At 35.4% G+C, this 13799-nt stretch overlaps 1 protein-coding gene across 1 annotated transcript in view; it reads right to left on the bottom strand.

Moving 5' to 3' along the window:
* Positions 1–8756, bottom strand: part of Snx16 (sorting nexin 16) — a 37445-nt gene extending 28689 nt beyond the window's left edge. The window contains exons 1-3 of the mRNA XM_005335998.4: positions 8530–8756; positions 6378–6852; positions 1022–1108 (exon numbers count right to left, since the gene is read on the bottom strand). Of these exons, the coding sequence (XP_005336055.2) occupies positions 1022–1108; positions 6378–6752 (462 nt within the window). The 5' untranslated portion in view covers positions 6753–6852; positions 8530–8756. The remainder of the gene's footprint in view (positions 1–1021; positions 1109–6377; positions 6853–8529) is intronic.
* Positions 8757–13799: the final 5043 nt, after the last annotated feature.

The following is a 13799-nucleotide window of genomic DNA, read 5'->3' as shown; positions in this document are numbered from 1 at the left end:
TATTTTTCTTTTCTTGAAGTAGTTGTAAATTTTTCAGAATTTATTGGTCACTCACATTTCTTCTATGAATTACCTTGTTCATATCATTTTTATATTTTTTCTTTTGGGCTCACTTTTTATTTTTAAGGGTTCTTAATATATCAAGATTCATTATTATCCTGTTTCATATGTGTAGTACGCAGAATTCTAGATGGCTTTATGACCTTTGCCTCTGGTATTGCTCTTGTGATTTTGTTATGTTATAGAGCTAAAGGTGTTTTGCAGCTGTAATTAAGGTTACTAATCAGTTGACCTTAAGATAGGCAGATTATCTGGTTGAGTTTAATTTCATAACTTGAGACTTACACAGTGTCTTTTCTGGCTTGTGGCAGAAGAGAAAGTTGGAGAGATTCAAATCATAAGGACTTGAGTTACTGTTGCTGGCTTTGAAGACACACAAGGAATGGAAAGTAGTCTCTATGAGGTAAGAATTACCTTTGGCTGTCAGCCAGCAAGGAAACAGGGACTTTAATCCAATATCTTCAAGAAACTAAATTCTGCCCACAATTTCAATAAAACTGGAAGCTGAGTCTTCCCCAGGGACTCTAGATATGAGCCTAGCCCAGTCAAAAGCTTGATTTTGAGTTTGCTTAAAACTAAAAAGCAAATCAAGCTGAACCCACCTAAATTACTAAATAATAAATAAGTGTGATTTTAAGTAACAAGGTTTATAATAACAGGAGACAGGAATAGCACTAATGCAATATGTTAAAATATTTTTTTGGTTTACTCTTATAGTAATGATTTTATAAGTTGTGATCTTATTATATAGATCTGTGTCAAACTTACATGATTATATAAATACTTTTATATATTACAGATAGAATTTAAGGCTATTATAGTAAAATGAAACAATTTTCTTATTAATTAGTAAAGATTTGAATCACATAATTAACAAGGAAAAAACATAAAAATATAATAGAAGTGCAAGGAACAGATAACTCCATTGAAAAGGCAGGTTGGGATTTATTAAAGTACTTACTTTGTCATTAAGCCTAGAGAAGTCAGTGTATCTTCTGAAAACTACCCAACTCTCTTCTGGGGTTTTCTTTACAAGTATTTTATACACCTACAGAAAGTTAGAAAGAATTAGATAAAAAAAAGTAAAAGTATTCAAACCTAATATATTAAAAACTTGAACTTGAGAAAACAAACTGTAACCATTATTATCCAAAAAATATGAGAAACCATTTAGATAGCCAAAAATACATAATAATCATCAATGGAGACACCAAAGCCAAAGTTTTTCCTTAAGAAAATCAAGATGATAAACTTGAGACAAAGGCTTCCTCTGTGCACAGTAATAACAATGAACTCACCAGCCTCTAAAATGTTTTATGCCAACATACGCATTCTAAAATTGATAATCAATAATGCTTAAAAAGAAGTGTTCTGAATTAATTTAATTTCTAAACCCAATAATCTATATAGCTAATTATTCAAATAAGTTCTATATTGCTTTAATTTTCAAGGCTGAAATAAAAGCTTGAAATCTTAAAAACTCATATCAAAGGTTTACAAAATTGCACATAATAACAATTATGCACAATGATCTAGGATATTGCATAGAAAAACATAATTAAATCAAGTCAACATATTTTTTAAAAGAATATAACAAGAAAAATATAGATTCTATTTTTTAAAAAAGTATAATTTTATAATTTATTATAAATAGGTATGTAAGAAAATTACAGAGAAACATCTAGTAGTTTTTGGTGCTATAGGCTGTATTAAGGTAACAAATAAGTACTTAGGTATTTGTTGAATGAGTGAACTCTTAATAAGAGTAATTCTTTTATTGAAATCTGTTATGCAATAATTCTCTAGAGTTATGCTTTAGTCACATGTGTACTCAGTATTTGAAATGTGACTAGTCCAAACTGGCATGTACTCTGAGTGCAAATACTCACCTGATTTCAAAGACTTAGTGGGAAAAAAGATGTAAACATCTTTATTGAAATTCTTTTATATTGATTACATATTGAGGTGATAATATTTTGGGACATATTAAATTGAATCAAATATCTTATTAAAATAATTTTACCTGTTTCTTTTAAGTGTTTTCTTTAACTCAGTTACTAGAAAATCTAAAATTACAAATGTGAGTCACAAGTGTGATTCACATCATACATCGACTAGCCAGTTCTCCTCTAGAGATAAGTCCTTATTTAAGGACTGCAGACTGTTTTTACTATTTGATTTCCTCCCCTCCCATACAGACTGTATTTTCAGATTTTAAATGGAAAAAGTAGCAAGAGTTAAGGATACATCTTTTGCTTTGAAATAATTATCTTCCTAAAATATAAGAGTAGAAAATAAAAATCCCTAAATAGATACCCTTTTAAAGTCTGCAAAAAGTCCTGACCTAAGCTAGTCACAATGGAGATACAAAAGAAACATTATTTTTACTCATTAAGACAAAAAAAAAAAAAGATAAATTAATTTGATTTTTTTCCCCTTTGCAGTACTAGGGCCTCCCAAATACCCTAGGCAAGCACTATTATTACTGAGCCATATCCCCAGTCCCAATTCAGTTAGTATGAATAACTAATGAATGATAAAAGTCAACTTCATGTCTACAAATCCACATGACTTTATTTTCCTATTTTAGAAACTACTGCCCTGTCCCTTAACTAAGCTATTCCTTACTCTGACTCCTGAATACTGCTATTCTTTTAGAAAGACATAAACCTTTGTGTTTTCTTTTCTAGAAAGCATTCTTTCTACCTTTCTACTTGTTTAAGTAATGCTTTCAATGAAAACTTTATGTACTCAAACTTTGTGTTCTAAAAGTAGTTACCACTAGCTATTCAAAACAGCGTATACAACTTTGTACTATCTTTTATGTAGTCCTTGTTTGATCTTTTAAGTGAATTATAACATACAGAAGCACATAGTAAATTACAAAATATATATAGAAAAGTACATAAACCTTAAGAATGCAATTTGATGTATTTTCATAAGTGAACACACCCATGTAACTAGTACCAAGAGCAAAAAACATTATCACTGAAGAAGTCCTTAAGGCCTTTTTTCTAATCATAATCATCACTCATCATAATTACTTTGTTTTTAAATATCTCTGGAAACACTTGATACTCTACATATTATCAGATCTCAATAGTCAGTCCTATACTGTCTTTGGTATAGATCACTTTGGTACAGTTGTAGTCATGTGCCCGCCTATAATCCCAGCAATTTGAGAGGCTGAAGTAGGAGGACAGCAAATTCCAGGCCAGCCTCAGCAATTTAGCAAGACCCTCTCTCAAAATAAGCAAGACAAACATAATTAAAAGGACTAGGGATGTAGCTCAGTTGTAAGCACTCCTGGGTTCAACTCCTAATTAAAAAAAAAAAATAAAGTTCTTGGAAAAAATTATTTTGTAAATCTAAGGCTCCCTCCCAAGCTTGGTATCTGCAACCCAGACTTCTCCCCTAAACACAATTTACACATATACATACACAAAACTGGGGATGTGGCTCAGTGGTAGAGCACAGCATGCTAGGTTCAGTCCCCAGCATCACAAAACCAAAAAATAAACACATAAATAAACACATAACCCCATCTCCTCAAAAAAACACCTTTTCAAAACACCTTCATTTTATGTACAATGAAATCCAAAGTCCTTACAACAGCCTATACAATGTAACTAATCCTTGTCACACTCCCCTGCCTTTCCCAGTTATCTCATTTCCTTTATCTCTCCTCTGTTGTTTACTCTGCTGTCAGCCATAAGGGTCTCTGTAGACCTCTCATCGGTATGGAAAGCTCTTTCCCCAAATAGTTTCATTTCTCACTCCATTAATAGTAACATCTTTTCTATGAGGCCAAGAGTGACAACCCTATTTAAATCCTAACCCCAGCTTCAGGGAAATTCCTTGTCATTCCTCTTCTGTTTCTCATCACTTATCACCAAGTGACATACCAGCAGTCTTTTTATTTACTTTTTAATTATTCTTTCATGTTGCTATACCACGATTACCAGGAACAGTATCTGGCACATAACAGGTAATCAAACAATGGTGAGTTAGCGAATGAATGAACATGACTAATCTGTCTTCCTCTATATTATAAAAAAGCCTTTATGTATCACTGCTTTAAATAAGATTGCAAATTTGCATTTTCACACATGTCACCTGTTTAGTCCATTTGGGCTGCTATTAACAACACATCAAAACCGGATGGCTTATGAATAATATAAATTGTCTCTCATAGTTTTAGAGACTAGGAAGTCCAACTTCCAGAAGCTATCAAATTTGGTGTCTGGCAAGGACCTACTCTGTGGTTCAGAGATGGTGTCTTATAGTTGTATCTTCAGAGGACACACAAGGCAGCTCTCTCTTTTGTAAGGGGACTAATCCTATTCATGAGGGCTCTGCCCCCATGATCTAATCACAAAGGCCCTGCTTCTTACTGCTGTCATCTTAGAGGTTAGGTTTTCAACAAAATTTTGGGGACACAAACATTTACACCACAGCATCACCTCAATGAATGCTCATTGTTTCATAAGAAGGGAAGACAATGTAAAAAAATGAGCCATCAGTTTATTATAATTTCTAAAACTGCCTTCCAAAAGAGAGAGTTCCAGGCAGATTCCCCATCATATCACCAGTTTTATAATTCTAAAGCTCTCTCTTTGTAAATAATGTCAATACATTTTCCTAGATGCCCTTTTATCCTGGCATAAATTTACATAAAATTTTACTGCAAGAAAATCCAAAGAAACAAATTTTGACCTCATAAGTGAGTTTAGCAAGGTTGATGGATATACATAAACATATATAGGTTCAAATACATAAACACAAAAGGTCAAAATATACAAATCAGTAATGAACAAATAAAAAAAATATCTCTTACAAGAGCATCAATCTAACCAAAAGAAGAAACACTTCTGCACTGAATCTACAAAACGTTATTAGAAGAAATGAAAGTCAATGGATATGTTCATAGATCTGATGACTCCCTATAGTAAAGTTGTCTGTTATCCCCCAGGTTTATTTATAGACTTAACAAAATCTCAATGCAAAGAGCCAAGAATGTCCAAGGTGATCCATAATGATGATAATAATAAAACTAGAGTACTTAAAACTATTGAGTATCAAGAACTATTATAAAGAATCACTAATTAGTATTGTGGAATTAGTAAAAATAGGAAAACAGAATACGGAAGCCAACCCGTACATTTATGGTCATGTGATTTATGATGCAAGCAAAACTGTAGAGGCAGAGAGCAAGAGTGGTCTTCTTAACATAAGCCTGATTAATTGATTCCATATAGAAAAAAACAAAAATGACCAGACAAAAATCAATTCCAGACAGTTTGCAAATCCAAATGTTAAAGGCCCAGTAAAAACAGCTTACAGAAAAATACATGCAACAATATACTTATAACTTTGCTGTAGGTAAAGTTTCAAAAAGTGCTAGCCATAAAAGAAAATATTAATAAATGAGACTCAAATTAAGATCTTTCAGTTATAAAAATGGAGAAGACTTCCCCAAAGAAAAAGGAACAAAATAATATTCAAATGGCCAAGAAAATTTTTAACAATCTTTAAATTAGTCATTAAAAACATTCAAACTACAATGTTTTATTCTACACAAACCAGAATAGGTAAAAAGAAAATGATGGGAAAAGCACATGTGGGAAGGTGTAGAACAATTAGAAATCAGATACACTGCTTATAGTACAGATATGTACAACTACTCTACAACACTGTCCATTAATATCTTCTAAAGTTGGGCACATGAACAAGCCATTTAGTCCTAGATAGATGTTAAACAAAAATGTATGCTCTTATCAAGTGACAAGTACTAAACTGTTTACATCGGAAGTGTTTGAAAGAACCTAAAAAAAAAAAATTGTGGCATATTCACATAAAGGAACACTATGTGTAATAAAAAGGAGCTACCAACATTTGTTGCAAGATCAAGGACAAAATCACAAACATAATGCTGAAGAGACCAGACCCAACAGGGTACATACTCAACAATTCCATTTACGTAAAGTTCAAAAACAGGCAAAGTTAATCTAGGCTACCAGAAAAGTGTTGGGCCTATGGTTACTAACAGAGACCATGAGAGGCTTTTCAGATGCTAATAATGTTCTATTTCTTGATTGATATGCCAGTTACACAGGTGTGTCAGGTTTGTGAAAATTCATTAGAGTAAAACAAAAGTTTACTATAACATGACAAAACTTAGTGGTATAAAAATCATAAAAAATTTTATACTCAAGAAATTATAAGTATAATAATTTAGACTAATTAACAATAGTTTAAATACACAGATTAATCAATTTTTTACTTTCTACTGGTGTGTAGTAGAGATCAATACTTACAGTAAATTTGGCTCTTTCTTCCATTACCTCATAACCCAGTATAGTAGGTGTAGATGGTCTATCTTCCCAATTCACTGTTTCACGACTTTGTTCTTCAATTTCTCTTGGTCTAGTAGAATACTCAATGGATGAATCTGTACCTGTAAATTTAGTCCTAACGAGAGGACTGTTACAGACAGACGAAGTACTATCCATATGATCAGGCACACTTGTCTGTTTACAATTACCCATATTTGAATCTTCTAATTGGCCTTTGGAAGAGTTTGAGCTTGTTGAGATACTTCCAAATGAAGAACTCCTTTGATTTCTGTTGGTTGTAAAACTGGAAGCAGAGGTTCCTATGGGCATAGGAACTGGGACATAAGGAGTTGCCATCCTCTTTTGGCCTTTGCAATAAACTTGTACACTGTTGAGTCCAAATACTCAGAGAACAACTAATATGCAATCCATTATTTTCTTCTTAGGAATTCACTATCTAAAAAATGAGAAGGACATAATTGATAGTTTAGTCTTAACTGGAGCATAATCCCAAAGAAAGCAAAATGTTCTTTTCAATTTTGTGACACTTTCATTTTAACTGAATTGAAAGCACACCTCAAAACATTTCCTTTGATCTCAATTCTCTAAGGACTCTTGTTCTCAAGGTAAAGAGAGCAAAACCACTTCATATCCCCTTTCTTAACCCTCATGCTATATTTCATCCATTTTTCTTATTTATTTTCTGGTGAAGTATTTCTGTAATGTTCATTTTACTCTCAATTGATCCCCAGCACCCCCCACCCCAATAAGAATTAAAGGAGAAAGAACAGTAAAGACCTTCCTGAAGCTGTATTGTAGGCTTTTCATCCTAATAATACTTTAAGTACTTTATATAGTATAGGAAAAAAGGAAAGGAGGGGGGTGTTTAGACACATTACCTTTTGATTTAATTAGTGAAATTCTAAGAACTTACAGAGTAATAATATTGAGTCAGAAGCTTAGATGCTGTGTGGTAACTACAACTCTTAAAATAATATTTTGTAAAACCCAGGATAGAATGTATTTTAAGAATGAACTCGATCAAATAAATTAAATAAAACCCAAAGAATATTAAACTTATATTCAACAAGATTAAAGTTTGTTTCACATTTTTTCAGGTCACCTATAATCTTGCTTTGTAATAAAATTAGAGTACTTAACAAATCTTTAAAACTCATACTCTGTAATGTGTTTCATCCAAAGAACCAGTATTTCTTTTATCAGAATAATATCCTAACACTACTTAATGCTTTATCAATATTAAATAACAAACTCATAAGAAATTTAATAACTATAGACCAACAAAATGACTATGCATAACAACAATGGATCTGCCTGCCCAACTTCATCTACGGCAAATCCACTAGTGAAAAAGGTAGGAAGATTCCCGGGACTTGTAAAGATGCTGAAACAAGATTTTTTTAACTCAGCACGTGGCTCTGGGCAACCATCCCTACTATAAGAATTTCGAAACTTGAGCTGCTGATTCACAGGTCCTTGGTTCCGCTTGATGACCTACCCAAAAAGAAGTAAATAAGTGTGATATCTCAACCTTCTCAAGGCCTGTGGGATCGCCCTGCCTTTTGCCGGAGCTACCTGAGGCCGCCAGGCTGGGGGAAAGAAAGATATCAACACAATCACTGACGTCTAAAGAACTGAGAACTGCCCGAGCGTTAGGAAGACTTCTTGTCTCATTAAGCGCGTCTTCACTTTTGTTCTTGCTTGGAGATGCTCCCTAGAAGGTTCATCTCAGTCTCACCTCGGGCAGGTGAGGTGGTCGGGGCAACCTGGTATGTGAGAGGAGTGGGCGGAGGGAAGAACTTGGGGACGATCTACTCTAGCACTGGGTCTGAGCGGGTCTTAGGGCTTTTGGCTCCGTGGGTAGTAAGTCTTGCAGCTCTTGGAGGTACCTGGCGACCCCAGACCCTCCAGCCTCTGCCGCCTGGTGCGTGCGAGATCAGAGCCTCCCAGGGACGCCGAGGAGTCAGGGTTGTACTGACCAAAAAGGGGTTGGAGCGCGGGGGGAGGGGGCTCTAAGGCGTCTCTCCACCCTCGGGCGCCACCCGCCAGTCATCCAGGGTGCAGGTGTCACTCGCAAGAGAGACCAGGACAGCGTCCGCCGCCCACTCCCTACCTCAGCGCACTCGGTGATCTTGCTCGAGCGTGCTTCCCGGTGACGGTTAAACTGGACTCTTCCTAACTTCAGCTTCTCGCCTCCTCCCACTGCACTGAGCTGCCTCACGTGACCGTCCGACCAGAAAGTAGTGGCTCCTAGCCGCTCCAGCCTCGGCCGGGCCACTGGGCCCAGGACCCAGGAGAGGTGGAGGGAGGGGCTGGCCTGGGACGCCGATCCCGGAAGTGACGCCACCACAGGCACCGCCCCCGGAGGCGCGGGTGGAGCTGTCTGCTGCTGGTTCTCTAGTAGATGGGTTAAATCTAATCTTGTAACAGTACATCCACACTCTCAACCCTATCTTTAATTTTCCAAGTAAACTTCTGAGAAAAGGAGCTACGATAACTAGTTTGCCCCGCAGGTGATTAAATTTTAAGACCCAGCAGGAACTATGGACAACGTAAGACCGCTCTCCTGCTTTGCATCATGGGACATGTAGTCCTCACCAGCTTGGGCTAGTTCTAATGGGTTATTGATTGTTTCCAGAATTAGCAGAGCTTTAAGGGATGACAATTGATTTGAAGAGTGGAAAGATAGAACATTGAACTTTTATCTATCTGTCCTACTTAATTCAGAAATCCTTGATGGTAGAAACCCCTAAATTCTTTAACGTGTTTCTCCCCCATCTGGGAACAGTTTATCACAAATGATACAATATATTAGGCCTGCTAGAATTGTTAATGTGAAAACTAAGGTTATCAGGAAAGCCATTCTTTGATAATTAAATCGCAAGATTCAGACGGCTGTACAGGACTGTTCATCACTAGAGATGTGCAATTGGATTTAAAGATTATTCCATGATTTCTCGGTCTTTGGAGCAGTACCAAGAGTGGGAAAAATTGATAGTGGTATCTTCAAAATGAATGTAGAAAGATAACCTATAGCATAATGATGGTTTTGGTTTGAGAGATATTTTACTTTCAGTATGAAGAAACATAAAAATAGAATTCTAAAGAAACAGGGTACTAAATTTTTGTAGTTTTCAGGATACACTTGGCAGTCTTGACCTCAGATGACAATTATATCTTTCACTTACTTAAGTTATTAAGGTAAGAGAAAAACAAAGGAAGGAAAAAACCTTGTAATATTTTTCTTAGTTATGGATGGGGCTGCAGGTGGTAGCAAAAAAATTCCTGTAATGAGATACAGTTCAGTATGTAGGAAGCCAAGGAAAATTAAACTTCTTGGAAGTAAGAGCATATAGATATCACAGTTAAAAGTAGTATAAAAATCTGGAAAAGATCATTGAAATTGTTCAAGAAGAACTTTTTATTTTTTAGTACTGGGGATTGCACCCAAAAGGACTTAACCACCAAACTACATCCTTAGCCATTTTTATTTTTTATCTTAAGACAGGCTTAGGGCCTTGCTAAGTTGCTAAGGCTGGACTCAAAATTGTGATCCTCCTGCTTCAGCCCCTCGTACTGCTAGGATTACTGGCATGGGCCACTTCACTCATCAAGAAGAACTTTCTTCACAGATTATTGAGTGAAGCATAACAGACTATCATACTACATGCTTTATCTTCTAGAATATCTGTTATTGACAAATGTCTACATTTTACTTTCAAGATATAACTAAGTAGCTGTAATAATCAATGAAGAATATCCTGTGGTTGGTCAAAGTGAAAGTTCCTGCATTATCACAGACCATATTGATGGCTACTCCCTATATATGAAATTTTTTAGTTAAGCTTATGGATACTTCTACATAGTATCCACAATCAAATTGAATTGCTTATATTTTGACTTATGGAATAACAAAAGATTATTTTTCTGCCTTCACTGTTTAATTTTACATAAATTATATATCCCTGGAAAGCCATTTTGAGCTCACCCAAGATATCATTTTATACAATGATATGTAGTTTTTGATAACTGAAGTGGGGTTACAGGAAGGAAGAGGTAAAAATTACAGCAGGAAAAAAATCACATGCAGTAGATGAAGTGACTTCCTAGATCCAAACATTTCCCCTTCTCAGGAATTGGTATTTATTTTGTAAGGCTGGGCCTCTGGTTGCTATGTTCATAATATGTCACTCTTGGAAAAAAGTTTTTCATTATAGTTCATTGTGCCAAAGTGGAACATTTGACCCAAGTTGTGTCCAATAGGTGCTGTTTCCTAGGAATGAAAATTGGGTGGTTCAGGAGGGAAGTTGGAAGGCACAGGAAGTAAAGTCAGAATAAAAGAAATTTTGTGATGAGAAGATACATGGAGTTCTACTGCTAAATTCTCTGGAATTAATCTGGTCTCTCTGCATGCTTTACATTCCTTGAACTCTATGAGATAAACTAGTGTTCTTTCAATATATTAGCTTTTTGCTTCAATGTAGCCAGAGTTGGTTCTTTTGACTGAAACAAAAAATACAACTAATACACAATAAGGAAACTGAAAATGAATAGTAGATATCTACAAAATGCCTTTCTGGCTTTTGCAAATAGCTGTCAACAATTTGTAGTCTAAGGTTTTAAAATAAAGTATGGCGTTTCATAATCTGATGTCTGTTTATACTTTTTAAAAATTCCTCAATGATTACAACTACAATGATGTAGGTATAACTTCATTAATTATTTTGGTTTCACTTTATATATTCCCTAATTCATGCATTTTGTTTTTCATAGGTAGTGTTTCTTTAATCTTAATATTTAGTATCTGTATTCCACCTTCCCTCTAATTCCTCACTGCCATGAAAGTAAGAGTCCAGAGAAAGACCCACTAATGATCTATTTTTAGAGTTAAGGGAGGTAACCAAAGTAGTAACATGATAACATGACAGCTGAATTTATGTCAATGAACCTGTGACCTATATATTTCCAAAATCTAGGGTAGGAATATATGGCATTTGTAATGGCACAGAAATGACACTCTTCAATACTGCTGCCATTGATTAGTGATCTTTGACTCATATATTACATAAAGAAAGTTTTGACAGCATGTTTGGAAATCCTGGATACATAAAAAATGTGATCAGAATTATTCCTGGAGATCACAGTCATAATCTCAGAACTGAAAGGAAGTGTCATGACCATAAGGATAAGCCTCCATTTTATAGCTAAGGATACTGAGGAAAACGGAGGATAGGGCATCTGCCTGAGGTCATAGAGCCAGTGAATCCTTGTTAGTAAACTAGTTACCCTCTTAGCATACACAATAAGACACCATTCCCTAAGCACTTTTATACTCTGTCAAGTCCTATGTGTCTTTCAACTTTCCAATATATAGTTTCTGGTATATTTTCAGTTGGTGTTTGCTTCCTGGGAAATCTTCCTGGATTTTTTGTATGAGAAAATGCCTGCACTAGGCCTTTGGAGGTCAGTAGGAATTGGATAAGTGAAGAAGGAAGGCGGAGGACATCAGTCAAAGTTGAAGACTTGAGAGAGAAAAAACAGCAGAGGTGGGGTGTTGTGGGACCATTAAGAGACAGTCTGATTGTACAGAAAAAAGGGATGTTAGGAAATTGCTAGAAATAAACATGAGCTTCTCCTTATGTCCATCTCAAATATAATCACATCAGCAGTACCTTTCTGTTTCTCTCAGATGGTATTAAATAAACCTGTTCTCTATGACACTACTGTACTTAATTCATGAATGGAGAAAATTATTACTTTATATAATAAGTACTCATTTATCTGTACAACCTAAGGGGCAAGATCATGTATTAGACATCTATGTGCTGATAGTAACTTGTTTTGCTATCTGAATGAGGTATAGTCCCCACAATTATTATTGTTTTACAAATAGCTCCCTGTACTTATTCACGTTCACTGCAAGATCCCTTAGGCATTGCATTTTCAACTCCTCGTTTCTGAGAATAAAATCCAAATGCTTTGAGTAGGCCTGTATGCTCCTTCATGAACTGACTTCTATGGCCTTATTTTCTTCAGAATAATTAGTCAGCTAGTTAATCAATTAACTAGCCGTTTATTAAGGACGTGCCGTATGCAATAAATGTCAAAGTCCAGCTGTACCAGTTATTTCTCATTCTGAGTCTTTTTTCCCTCTTTCCAGCATTTGATACTTTTGCCTGTAATTCTCCCTCATTCTACTTAACAGGCTTAGGTGTAGGTGATGTGCTTTCCAAAATAGTGTCCTCTCTCCCTCCATCATGTCCTCAGAGACCTCTCCGCAAGCCTCTGCTACCAACTTACTCCCATTGTATATCATCACTTCCATGTCTGCTTCCTTGACAAGAACAAGAGCTTCTTGGGGCTGAGACAGGTTCTTTTTCTTTTTCTATGCTGGCTGAAAGAGTCTCTGGCACAGAGTGTGGCTAAATTGCATGAGTAAATGAATGAATAAAATTTTTTCATTTGTTCAACATGGTGGTTTACTACAAGTAAATATAAACACACACATTCTTTGTGGAAGTATGCTTTGAAGAAATGTTAAATGGAAGCTCACTGTATAAAACAAATGAAAGTGAAGCAGCTGTGGTTGGGAAGAAAGGATTTCTTTAATTACTGAGTGATTTGTAAACCATTGGACTAAATAAATTATTTCTAATGTCCAGTTCAAATCTAACACTTTATGAGTTTATATCTATTACTTGAGACCTGAAGTAGAAATCAAAACAAATACCATAGTCTAGTTAGCAGCACAAAAATCCATAAAAGGCATTAGGCAAAGCAAAAACAAAATTAAAACAACAAAGAGCTAAACTCCTGAAATTATACAAACCAGTGAATCAGACATTATTGTGTATTTAAGTCTTTGTCTTAAATAAGTTTGAGACCTGCTGAACTCCTGGTATGTGAGTAAAGAATGAAATCTGTCATCTGAATTCCTAGTGCCAGGTTTTACAGCATCTGGATTTGCAAGAGACCCTTGCAAAGATGCAAGAAAGTTTCAAGGTAAAAAGCAGAGCCTTGAGGGACAATAAATCTTCAGTCAACACCATGATTCCTGCTTGTCCCAGGCAAGCCTGATACCTTCTCAAGGGGAACTTAAAACATTGTTCTACACCGAAGTCTTTTGTTTGGGTTACCTCTGAGTTTTTTCATCTGTATGGGGTAACAATAGTCCTTTCCCATGGGATTGTTATAAAAAGGAAAAGGATGCTTGTTAAGTGTTTAGTATGGTGACTGGTAAAAGGAACAATAGCTATTGTCATTATCTCCTGAGTCAACTAGTCAGCTCAGCTGCTTCAAAAAGACATGAATGACATTATTAATAATGTACTTAGATATATGCTAAATGAATGAATAGTAATTAACCGTACAGAGAATTGCTGT

Source organism: Ictidomys tridecemlineatus, chromosome 7, assembly GCF_052094955.1.
Source record: "Ictidomys tridecemlineatus isolate mIctTri1 chromosome 7, mIctTri1.hap1, whole genome shotgun sequence".
NCBI lineage: Eukaryota > Metazoa > Chordata > Mammalia > Rodentia > Sciuridae > Ictidomys > Ictidomys tridecemlineatus.
This window is presented reverse-complemented; position numbering and strand designations above follow the sequence as displayed.